The sequence below is a fragment of the Rana temporaria genome, chromosome 5, assembly GCF_905171775.1.
Source record: "Rana temporaria chromosome 5, aRanTem1.1, whole genome shotgun sequence".
NCBI classification, from domain to species: domain Eukaryota; kingdom Metazoa; phylum Chordata; class Amphibia; order Anura; family Ranidae; genus Rana; species Rana temporaria.
This window is the reverse complement of record NC_053493.1, coordinates 295369428-295382527: the sequence shown is the minus strand read 5'-3', so window position 1 is coordinate 295382527 and position 13100 is coordinate 295369428. Positions and strand designations below refer to the sequence as shown.

At 39.6% G+C, this 13100-nt stretch overlaps 1 protein-coding gene across 20 annotated transcripts in view; it reads right to left on the bottom strand.

The window, feature by feature from the left end:
• EPB41L3 (erythrocyte membrane protein band 4.1 like 3) overlaps nt 1-13100 on the bottom strand; it is a 323029-nt gene that overhangs the window by 58946 nt on the left and 250983 nt on the right. For 14 of the 20 annotated variants that reach the window (XM_040354005.1, XM_040354001.1, XM_040353998.1 and 11 more), the window contains exons 11-13: nt 12102-12277; nt 5639-5859; nt 358-915 (exon numbers count right to left, since the gene is read on the bottom strand). In XM_040354005.1, the coding sequence (XP_040209939.1) occupies nt 358-915; nt 5639-5859; nt 12102-12277 (955 nt within the window). The remainder of the gene's footprint in view (nt 1-357; nt 916-5638; nt 5860-12101; nt 12278-13100) is intronic. The other 6 variants (XM_040354006.1, XM_040354008.1, XM_040354007.1 and 3 more) reach the window with 1 other exon arrangement.

Genomic DNA, 13100 nt, shown 5'->3' with positions numbered 1-13100 from the left:
TTTTTTTTATAATACAAATTGCTGGCTGATGACATCCATCACTGTAGCTTAATTATCTGCATTAGGTTCTGCATCCTATCTAAAATATAGAACGTACAGTAGGTATTAAGAAAAATCCTGAATTCTACCAATACCGTACATTTTGTCCATATTAATATCCACAGTTAGGTAAAGAAAATGCATGTATCCATATGTTGTGCCTAACCCTTGTGACCTAAGGACAAAACTTCCAAATATTAGCAAGCAGACAAAATGAGGCTCTGAAAGTCGGACCAGTATGGTAGCAATCTAGCATCATTTAGGACTAAACGCACTGAACACAATGAAAAAAGATGTGTTCTATGCCGAGGTACACACCTCATCATCTGAACTGTCACTCAGGTCATTGTCAAGTGAGGCACTCAAGGAGACCGCCTTGGGCTCCAGGTAGCAGAGGCACATAGCCAAAGGAAAAGAGAGCGTGAGGGCACATGGGACAGAGAAAGAGGCTGACAACAGAAAGAAAAAGATGAAGAGGAAACATGGAATAAGGGATGGGGACTGGATTGGAAGATAATGCTGTAAATTTTCAGGCAGGAAATTGGCTTCAGAAATGTTAGGGAAAGAAAGATAGCCATCATCATCCAGCAGAGAAGGGAAGGAGTCTGGAAGATGCAAAGAGAAAGAAAACAGAGTCCCGCCTTTGCCAGCTTGCTGCTTATAGCTTATACCAATTTCATCTTCATCAAGGTATAATTTCCCTTTTTGTTCAGAGTCCCAATCAAGCTCATTAGACATTTGAGCCACATCTGATCCAGGCTCACATGACTTATGAGAGTTCTCCTTACATCTCCTACGTAAACCTCTTGAAGATGAGGGGGAACTAGAGCATGACAGTGGAGGGGAATGAAATGGCTCAGTTGAACAACAAGATGGCTGAAGGCAGAGAGCAGCAAACAAAATGTAAGATCAAGAGGACAAAAAGAAAACCGTGATTAGTTAAATGGTATTCAGCAGAGTCGTTATAAAAGCATAACAATAATTGTTTAACTTTTGTAAACAAAGGTTTTCATAATAAAGAACTAAATGAGTTACATCAGCAATGCATTCATCATGCAAGATCATTTGCATTTAAGAATAAAGTGAATGTCTGAAAATTTTCAGGTCACATTAAAGATATCCAGTCTAAAATACAACAACATCATTTCTACAGTTTCTTATAGTAGAGCTGGGTAGCTCTCAAAATATTACCAATACATTTTTTTACTCAGTACTGAAGCTTGGATAGCCAATAATATCCAATTAGCTGACCCCATAATCCAAGCATTTGTGTAAGCCCATTCCTCTGAACCTCTAATTCTCATCTTGCCAGTTTACTTGTGGCCCCTGCCTGTACTGCAGCTGAAGACACAACCCAATGCTTCTGGGTTTGGGAAGCATGTCACGTCCTGCCAGTGCTCAAGCTTAGCAGACAATCACAAAGTTCAAGCAAGGTCGCATGACAATAAAAGAGTGATGTCATTGCTCCTCGAAACAAAACTACAGGTTTTTAGTGAGGGCTACAAAAGTCAGGAGTGGTGAATTTTAAGGGTTCTGATATATATATATATATATATATATATTATAATATATATATATTATAATATATATATATTATAATATATATATATATATATATATATATATATTATAATATATATAATAAATAATATTATTTGGAGTTTTTAAGCTTTACAGTTATGTAGAAACTCTGTGCAGAAAAAGAAGTTGACAATGAGAAGAAAATGTAAAAGCAATTTGTAGATTGTTGGGAAATGCTGGGTAATAGCATAACAACAGTAGCACTGGCTAGTGAAGGCACTGGCATGCCTATGGTTTAAAGCCAGGTCAACAGGTGGCCATTTGCACACTTTCAAAGTGACAAAATCTACTCAGATACTGAACAAACAGGATAAAAGATTCTATAGCTTGTAGGCCACATATGTATTTGCAAGTTGTTTAGTAGGGATGAGCTTCATATTCAAGTCAAACTCATGTTCGACTCGAACATCATATGTTCGATCCTTCGTCGAATTACAAACGTTTTGGGCCGTTCGCGTGAAATTCGAGTGGCGTTTCACGGACCATAATTCACTGCCGCAGTGCATTGCTGGCTGATGATTGGCCAAGCATGCACTATGACCCGCATGCTTGGCCAATCACAGCTTGCAAAAAATGGAGAGCCATAATTGGCCAAAGCCAGGGTGGCTTTGGCCAATTATGGCTCAGGGGGGTTTAGTACACGCCCCACACTATAAAAGGCCGCCTGCAGGTCAGCCTTGTGTAGTGTGTTGCGGTGGTTAAGAGAGAGAAGACAGAGAGAGTCATTTTTAGTAGGTAGATAGAGCAGGCAGCTAGGCAGGCTAGTCCGTTAAAGGTTCAGTGTGTAGAGGATATATATATGCATCCCAGGTGTTGTATATATATTTATACACTGTATAGTTTAGCTAGATCCGCTCTTCCTAATTTACTGACAGGCAGGTGATTGTGCTAGCTGCAGTATTCTCACGTGGTGTACTGTCTGTGTCCTCTGCAGTGTGCACCTAAAGCTACGTGGTGTGTGTACTGCCTGTGTCCTCTGCAGTGTGCACTAGAGCTGCACGATTAATAGTCAAGAATCGTTATCGCGATCTTTTTCCCGTTGCAATTCTTGACACAGGGTTTCAAGATCTTTGACATGAAAAAAATTTCTCTCTGCACTTTGGTATGCAAAGAATTTCCTGTCTGCTGCAGCCTGCCAAGTTTTGAAAACATTCTTTATCAGTGGAAAGTTAAGTCTAAACATTGTCACATTGACTTGTACATCAACGGAATAAACTTCTGTATGTAAATTAGGAACGTTTAACCACTTAAACACCAAACCTTTTTCTTACAGCTCTTTTCAAGTTAAAATCATTATTTTTTTTGCTAGAAAATTACTTAGAACCCCCAAACATTATATAATTTTTTAGTAGAGACCCTAGAGAATAAAATGGCGGTTTCTGCAATATTTTATGTTGCACTGTATTTGCGCAGCAGTCTTTTTAAATGCATTTTTTTTTATGAATTTAAAAAAAAACTAGCCAGTAAAGTTAGCCCATTTTTTTTTTGTATAAATGTAAAAGATTTTACGCCGTGAGAATATTGTGATCTTCATTCTAAAAAAATTGTGATTCTCATTTTGGCCAGAATTGTGTAGCTCTAGTGTGCACCTAAAGCTATGTGGTGTGTACTGCCCTTGTCCTCTGCAGCGTGCACCTAAAGCTACGTGGTGTATACTGCCTGTGTCCTCTGCAGTGTGCACCTAAAGCTATGTGGTGTGTGTACTACCCGTGTCCTCTGCAGTGTACACCTAAAGCTATGTGGTGTGTGTACTGTCTGTGCCGATTTTCATCCATATTGCAGGGACCAGACATTACATTAAAGCTGCAAGCAGTTTTAAATGACTTTTTTCTTATAGTAATCTCATTTTGTGCAGGGACAGTTCTAAACACGTGCCACTTCACAGGCATACTATAGACACCCAGCAGGTACAATATTTAAATGAATTTTTCAAAAAAAAAAATTCTCATTAAAATCATTGCTCCAGAAAAAACGACAGTTTTTAAAACTTTTTTTTCCATTGATACATGTTCCCTGGGGCAAGCCCCGGGTTCTCAAAGACATTTTACGACAATAACTTGCATATTAGGCTTTAAAATGAGCACTTTTGAATTCGAACGTTCGAGTCCCATAGACATCAATGGGGTTCTAAATGTTCGTGCGAACGGTCGGTCCGAAACGAACAGGGGGGGGGTGTTCGGCTCATCCCTATTGTTTAGTTATTATCATTATTATCTCCTGAACAGCATAGACATTTAGCCCCATCCTGAACCACTCATATCTGCCAGAATTGCAGATCACAGTGTATGGTGAAATATGTTGTAAATCAAAATACTTGAATTACGGAAGGATACAATTAGCCCAATTTTCCAGTTTATGGGTAGAAAACAAAGTCTATCCTTCAAATATATAAGGCTTTTATCATTATTTCTAAAAAAAAAAACGTTTTATACTTTAAATAAGAAAGTTTCTGCACCTGCACCCTACTTCCACTATTTTCCATGGATATCTGCACAGAACCTCAGCTAGTCAGCTGTTCTCTTAGCTCTGCTGAGCTACTGTAAGGCCACAAGGGCTCATTAAAACTGCTTGGCGTTCTTCTGATGGCGCATTCCACCTTTGCAGCCAGTCTGCCTGAGAAACCCATAAAAAAGCAATTTTCAAGGGCAGCCACCTGCGAATTAGAGGCAGCAATGCTAACAAACACGTTTTACACTCTCTCGCTTAAAGTGGAATATCTTTAAAATATGTTTTTTTTTGGAACAGTCGATATGCTGTAAGTGCAATGGATAAAATGCATACAAACTGCAATTTTTGCTCAGTGAGCCCACTACTTGCCTCGTTAGACTATAAATGATTGTTACCGAGATTTAAAAAACAAAATCATAAAAATAAAACGTTCTTTAAAGCAAAGTCCGGTTTGTGATTTTTACATACAGGTAAGCTTATATTAAAAGCTCAACTGTAGGTAAAATTATTATCTTCTAAACATGCATCATTCAGAGATCAGGGGTCTCCAAACTTTGGCCGTCCAGTTGTTCAGGAACTACAATTCCCATCATGCCTAGTCATGTTTGAATGTCATAGTTTTACAATGCCTCATGGGACTTGTAGTTCTGTAACAACTGGAGGGCTGCCATTTTGAGATCCTTGGTTTAGGAGATATTCACTCTTCTGGCAGCTGGTGACGTCACACCCGTGGCTGTTCCTTCAGAGCGCTGTGCTGTGAGTGACATCGCGGTTCAGCCAATTTAGCTGCCGGGGCCCGTAAAAAAAGGCTTCAAATATATATCAGGTATCAAATATGGTACACAGGTATCAAACATGGTACACTGTAAAATGACAGCATGGTGCAGGATTTAAAGTTTCATATGCAAACTTACAGCCACCAGTGAATTACGCAAAACAGCACAGCACTACATGAAAGTTGCATAATAGGAGAGTACTATAAAGGGACTTTAACTTTTTTGTTTGCCCATCTTGCACAAGGTATATATCCTAATCATGTGGTACCTTTCTGATTCAAGCAATTAAAGACTTCATAAGAAAGATTCATAAAAGGTATAGCCTCTCAGTAAGGTTATAAACACCTGATGCTGAGGGGTTGATTTACTTAAGGCAAATAGGCTGTTCACTTTCCCAAGGGAATTTGCCCCAGAGCTTAGTGAATGTGGTGAAGTTTGCAAAGAATGCCCAATCACATGGCACACAAAAAAAAGAAAAAAAAGAAAAATATTATTTTTGCTTGAACGTGATTGGTTGATGCAAGTCAGTAGTGCTACACCTCATTCACTAAGCTCTGGGACACAATTCACTTGCAAAGTCACTTGTAAAGCCTATTTGATTTGAGTAAATCAATCAGCCAATCAATCGTGCTTTGCGTGGGTTGTCATTTACAAGTTACAATGCAACAAGGAAATCTAAAAATATGGGGTTAAGGTCCCTTTAAAATGGCGTAAGCACAATGTCCACAAGCATTCTGAACAGAATAATAATGCAATTTAATATGACAGCTTAGTTGAAAGCAAATGGAATTTACCTTTGTGTCATGGCGAATGGTGGTCACAGTAGTGGTGATTTCTATTTTCTTTTTCTTGTCTTCCTCCTCATCTTTTTCTTCTTCCACCTTTTTTTCAGGTGTTACCGAAGTGATCAAATTGGTCTGAGACACACCCTTTGCTGCGATGTATGGGCCAGTGCCCACCTCTGTGGCAGACACAGAATCCTTCATGTACATGTCATGGTTTTCATTCACTGATGCTAAAAGCAAACATGATATTTGGGAAAATGTAACTGAGTATGGGATGGTCTGTTAAGAGCAACACAAAAGGACTGATAATGCAGTTTGAAAAACAAATGAAAAAGCAACAAAGCCATCACCAAATCATTGTCATTATTATCACTGCCTGATGAGTGAACAATTTGGCAGTAATCACAATTCTCTTTAAAAAAAAATGACATAAGCAATGTTAAATTACCAAATGAAGGAGCATGTTCATATCCTACAGAACATGTATGCTGCATTTTAACACTGTGTACGGGTTCTTGTTACATGTTATGCAGGGTAATGTCATTATGGACAGCCCACATGCATGCACACTGCACAACTGACCAGGGAAAATAGTGCACTATTTGCTTGTTCAGCTTTATAGGAGACCTGTCCTTAATAGAAAAAAAGAAAAGTAGAGTAGTGCGATAATGCGATTTGTCCATGACAAGGTTGGAAACATGACAAGGAAAGCAGTGGGGTGGTAAACTGCTCCCAAATTAAGACCTGCAAATTATTTGGCAAGTAAAACAGTTCACATACAGCACTGTACAAACATTTTAGTCAGATGACAAGAAATGCTGTCAAGAATGCTTTAAAAAAAAAAAAAATGAGATAAATAAATTAGATATATATAGATATATTTATTTTAATTGTTTGTTTTTATCAATTAAAAAAAATGCAAAGTCAAAGAGCAGAAGAAAAATCTAAATCAAATCATTATTTAGTGTGACTACCCTTTGGCTTTAAACCAGCACATTTGTACACTTGCACAAAGTCAGGGATTTTGCTTCGTACACATGACCAGTTTTCCCATCGGGAAATCTGCGGTGACAGCCGGCGGTTTTTAACCCGGCAGTTTTCCTATGGGGAAAGCCTGCGGGGGAGAGCATACACACGGTCGGGTTTCCCAGCCAAAGCTCTCATTGCAGTTTTCCTGCCAGGAAAACCGGCCATGTGTAGGGGGAAAAAAAACCTGCCGAGCCGGTTCTTGGCTTTCCCCTCGGGGTTTCCCGGTGGTAAAAAGTCCACCGGGATACCCAATTGTGTGTACGGGGCATTAGAGTCATGCCCCGTACACACGGTCTGAATTTCCGATGGAAAAAGTCTGACTTTTTCCATCGGAAATTCCGACTGTGTGTATGCCCCATCTGAGTTATTCCATCAGCAATTCCGATGAATTCCATCAGAGTTTACATAGAGAACATGTTCTCTTTTCCTCCGATGGAATTCCTTTGGAATTCCAATGCGAGTTTGGTTGGGCTAAAGCCTGATCGTGTGTACGGGACATTAGGTATATAATTAATTATACCAAGCATCAGCAAGGTCTCTCCCAGACAAAGATTCAAAGCAGACTGGAGTTTCAAGATATGATTTTCAAACTTTTTCAATGAAGTACAAAAAACTGGAAACATTAAAGACATTAGATGCAGTGGTCGGCCAAGGAAATGTAATGCAGCAGATGAAAGACATCATGCTTGCTTAATATCTAGCAGTGCCAGCAGCACAGAACTGTCAGAAACCAGAGAGACCCAGGTACAGAGAAGTCTGTCCAGAAGTGGCCTCCATGGAAGAATTGGGGCTAAAAAGCCATACCGCCAACATTGGAACAAGGCTAAGCAACTCATCTATGCACACAATCATAGGAACCAGGGTGCAGAAAAATGACAACAGGTGCTTTGGACCGATGTGTCAAAATTTGAAATATTTGGCTGTAGCAAGTGGCAGTTTGTATGTAGCAAGGCTGGAGAACAATAACATAATAAGTGTCTGCAGGCTACAGTGAAGGATCCTTGTAGGCTTGGGGCTGCATTTCTAGAAATGGAGTTGGCGATTTTGTCAGGATCAATGGTGTCTTCAATGCTGAGAAATACAGACAGATACTTATCCACCATGCCATACCATACCATAAGGGAGGCATGCAATTGACCCAAATGTATTCTGCAACAGGGCAATGTTCCCAAACATACAGTCAATGCCATTAAAGCAGTAGTAAAGTTATAAAAAATAAAAATCCTGTCCCCCTGCAACTTAATGGCATAACGTGCTAGTATATGTGGCATATTAGCACATTATGAAAGACTTACCTGTAAAACAAAGCCCTCACCACTGACAGGGCTTCCATATTCACCCAGCCTTCCTTCTGGGTTCATAGGATCCTGTCGTGTGAATGACTGAGCACTCCTGTCACTCCTGTACATACGCATGAGGGTCACGGATGCGGCACAGAGCTCTGGACTAATGGCAGATTCACTGTGCCCTCAATTCAGAACGCAGTGTGCATGTGCCAGTGACATTACTAACTGCAAAACATGTGAATATCTCTTAAACAGTGCATGTTTAGGACATATTCATGGCAAAGCAGGGTTCACTATGGCTTTAAGAACTATCTTCAGCATAAAGAACAAGTTGTCCTGTAAGTGATGATTTGGCTCCCACAGAGCCCTGATCATAACATTATTAGTTTGAGATTACATGAAGAGACAGAATGATCTAAGGCAGCCTATATCCACAGAAGATCTGTGGTTAGTTCTCCAAGATGATTGGTATAGCCTACCCTGTCCCTTCAAACAGTTTGTGAACATGTACCTAGAAGAATTGATGCTGGTTTGAAGGGCAAAGGGTGGTCACAGCAAATATTGATTTGATTTGGATTTCTTTTCTGTTCACTTTCCATTTTGTTAATTGAAAAAAATAAACCATTAACACTTCTATTTATGAAAGCAGTCCTAATTTACAGTATTTTTCACATTATTTGCCCAAAACTTTTGCACAGTAGTATATGCATGCTTCATGGTAGGTTTGGAGATGTGCGCTAAGCGCGAGTCGCGTAGTGCCTTGTGAATGGGCGGCTGACACATAGGTCCCAGAAGGCATGGCTCCCCATTTCCCAGGAGGCAACGTGAGGAGGCGAAGTGAGAAGATCAGGACGATCTGCTTAGCAACAGCCATTTCTGGTAAGTATATAAAAGCCTTTTTGGCTATTTTTTTTTTTTTTAAGGTGGATCTTCGCTTTAAGCTTCGAAAGAAAAACTTGGAAGCTGATTGGCAGAGCTACACCATATTTTGCACTCATTTTAGTAAATCAACCCCTATGTCTCTGTATACAAAGCCAGTTCCATCGAGACATAAAAAACTTGGATTGGAGAACTCCAGGTGCCTTGAAGCCTACTGAATATTAATGGGATAAATTGCAAGCCAGGTCTTTTAATAAAACATCAGTACCTGACCTCACAAATACTGTTTTGTCAGACATTTTCACAGAATCCTAAATCTTATAAGAAGCCGTATAAGAGGAGTGGAGGGTGTTATAGCTGCAATGGGGAAGCCAACTCCACATTACTGCCCATAATTTGGAAAGGGATGTCAAGCTGATATAGTTGTGAAGGTAAGGTATCCGCAAACATTTAGGTATAAAGTGTAAGTGCTTAAGTTACATATGGACATGCCACGTGATCAATAAAAACTGAGGTAATATTCTAAAATATATAAAATTCTCCAACCCCGAAGCCAATTGACTCTGCCTAACTTGCTCTTCCCTACCTGTTACATAGCTCAAAAGTTGCTTCTAAAAAAACTGCAAATGATTATAAAAAACAAGTATTAATCTTTAAAGTGTTACATAAAGGTGCCAGTTTTATTTTGCACCTTGCAAATGCTAGTTGATAATTTCATGCATTACACATCCTATGCTATATACCTGTTGGGCAGAAATATGTTTAGAAAGGTAATGATTACATTTCACAGAGTTGATTTACTCAACAGACCTGCGATCTTATATCAGTAGAAAACTTTATCAGATTTGGAAGCATCTTTTATTATTATGGAAGGATAGCTGATAATTATAAATAAAATGACTCATTGAAAGACTAATGATGTCTGACTTGTAGAAAAAAAAAAAAAAGGAGCAGCAGAGCAAGGACATTCGTATGGGCAGAACCAGGCCATAGTTGCTAGGCAACAAAGTCCTATTCACATGCAGAGAAAGCTATACCAAAATCACAGCAGGATAACAACAATGACTAGTATCAATCACATACAAGGAAGGTGTCACCACCAGGATTACAAGCTTTTCTCTTCTTTGGTTTGAAGCTATTTTCACAACTGAAATTATAGCTCATCAATGATAGCCACCTTTACAACAGCACAAGATCTATCTTGTTCTTTAGGGAAAAAAAGTTTGAAGCTTTTATGTACTTTAGGCAAAGGATTCACACAGCGATGACATGTAGCATGTTAAAAGGACAACTAACCATTACCTACAAGCTGATTTATGTAAACATGTTTTGCAAAAATACTCATGGATAATTATTAAAGAAGGCTTTTTCATCAAATATTTATTATAATAATGTTGTACCGTATTTATCGGCGTATACCGCGCACTTTTTTGCCCTGAAAATCAGGGCAAAATCGTGGGTACACGGTATACGCCGATACCCGTTTTCCCACGCCGAGTTTGAATACTGCGCCGACATATACCGAGCGCAGTACACTCGTGTATTGTAGTCGAGCATTGCAGACAATACATGAGTGTACTGCGCTCTGTATATGTCGGCGCAGTATTCAAACTCGGCGCGGGAAACAAGCGGGGAGGACGCGAGGACGCCGCAGAAGGACGCCGGACCCGACGAAGAGGACACCCGAAGCTGCAGACGGACGCCGGACCCGAGGAGGCCGCCAATGGACGCCGCGCAAGACACCAAAACTGTAAGTACAAAAAAAAAAATTTCCACAGGATTCGGGGCAACTTTAGGGGTGCGCAGTATACGCGGGAGCGCGCTATACCGCGATAAATACGGTAAATATATTATCACCAAAACTTCCTATGCAGTAATCTGAGGATACAGCCAATGGCCATTTTTAAACCTCCACTAGCAGCTTACACAGAAGGATGTAGTGATGATGAAGCAGGCATTCCCTCACTCACATGCATTATATTCGCCTCTTTGGCACCCCATTGCGAATATCTTCTCTCTGTAAAAATTGTACAGCTTTTGACTGACTGACTCCTCGGCATTGACCCTGTTGGGGAGTGTTGGGCACCTGTGTCCCCTGCTGCACTGTGGTTCCATCCACTGACCTCTACATCACTACAGTACACAGAAGTGACGTAGAGGTTTGATGATGGAACCACAGTTCACAGCAGGGGGAAAGGGGAATGGAGTCTAATGGAATGATAGAACATTGTTAAGCGTAACTGAGGCAGCAATGAAAACATGGACGGTCGAACAGGCAGGGTGGTTCCAAATGATGATTTAAAAAAAAATATATATATATTTTTATCAAATGTATTTTAATAAAATGCTTTTGGAGCAATCAAAAAGATAGTTTTCGATTTAGGATACATTAATAATTGAGTTTATTCAGCATGAAATGGAGCTTGGTTATGTAGCAGAAGGCTGTATATTCTGAAATATATACATTTTTTCTAAACTCATTTAATGAATGCAAGCTGAGAGAACATGCATTTCACACAATTTTTACACCAACTACCAGCAAGATTGAGTCCTTACATTTAAAGAGCAGCTGTCATTTCAGATCCATCATGGCAGCGCCTGTTGGCGGACATCCACTCACCTGCTGCCGTCATGTCCCTCACCTTGTTGCGTCACTGCTGCATCACCAGCCGTTCCATTATGTGAATGGGACTGGTCGGTGAGTCAACAGCGGTCAGAGGAGGAGCTGCTGAGGGAAGAGAGATGACAGTTGCTCTTTAAAAACGATGATTTAAAATAGAGTTGAATTTAAATCAAGCCTTTTTACTACTGTAGTGATTTAAATCTTCTTGATTTAAATCAATTCCACCCTGCAAACAGGTAAATATAATCGCTCTTTTACTGCAGAAAACTGCAATTTACATTTTATTTTTAGGTGACCAACAGTCTCTTTAGGAGTTTGTACTATATCAATTAATACACCAGCAAGAATTCCAGAAAGACTAAAAAATATAGATAAACCAGATCTTCTCAGAATTCAATATATACAAACCTCCGGGAGAAGAATCTGAAAGCCATGGCAGCACAAAGTTAGGTGTGGGAGTTCTGTGTGGGTGTCCTTCCATTATTTCATTGTTATACTGTCACACCAAGCAGGAGACCGTTTTTCTAAAGTCTGAACAGCTGCTAAATTCCTACTTCCAAATTATAATGTGCATTAGCAAATGCCTTGTCTTCTTTTCAAGATCACAGTTTAAGCAAGGAACTGCACATTAAAAAGGTGAAAACAATTATCTTACCCCCATCTAAGCTTCGGGACATTGTATAGCGTTTACTTGAAGAGCGTTCAAAGTAGGGTGCAGGCCGATCAATAAGTGCACTTGCCCTTCTTGTCTGAGCTTGTGTCCTTCCACTGTAACGGAACTTTGACCCTAAGGTGAGGAACTTTTTGGGTGGTGCTTCTGGTGACATCAACCTATGAAATGTATATACAGATATTGCATATTACAAATATGTTAAAAAAATAAAATAGTATTAGAAGAACAGCTTTCTAAAGTATTTAAAAGGGCTTATACTTTATGAAATTGCCATGGACTATTTTTATATGTAGGCCGATTTAGGGCAGTCTGGCTGCATTTAGGGCAGTCTGGCTGCATTAGGAGTGGGCTTAAATTCAGATTGTAATATGCAAGATAAGTACGCTTATGGTCAAAGAGGTTTGCATTGAATTGCAGCTTTACCTTGATTAAAGCGGGAACTAATAGAGTAAGAGAGGGTTATAACTAGGGTTGTTCCGATATCACTTTTTTAGGACCAAGTACCGATACTTTTTTTCATGTACTCGCCGATACCGATACTTTTTTTTTAAATGTGTCCCCACAAATGCAGCCATGTGTCCCCACAAATGCAGCCATGTGTCCCCACAAATGCAGCCATGTGTCCCCACAAATGCAGCCATGTGTCCCCATAAATGCAGCCATGTGTCCCCACAAATGCAGCCATTTTTGTTTCGTTGCGACAACAGTTCGATATAGATAGAAGATTTGACATGACGTGACAATAGCAATCCGTGTCAATCAATGTGCCTAACCGAATGCTATTGGTCCAAGGTTATTCGACATAGAGAGAAAAGATTCGACATTATAGAGACCTGAAGATTCAACGAAGCAGCTACAAACATATGAGCGCCACAAACAGACATTTATGGTCAAATGCTCTGCCCATAGGCTATAGAAGAATTCTAATGTTGGTTGACTAATAATAATAATTAATAAATATAATTATTACCAGTCATACAG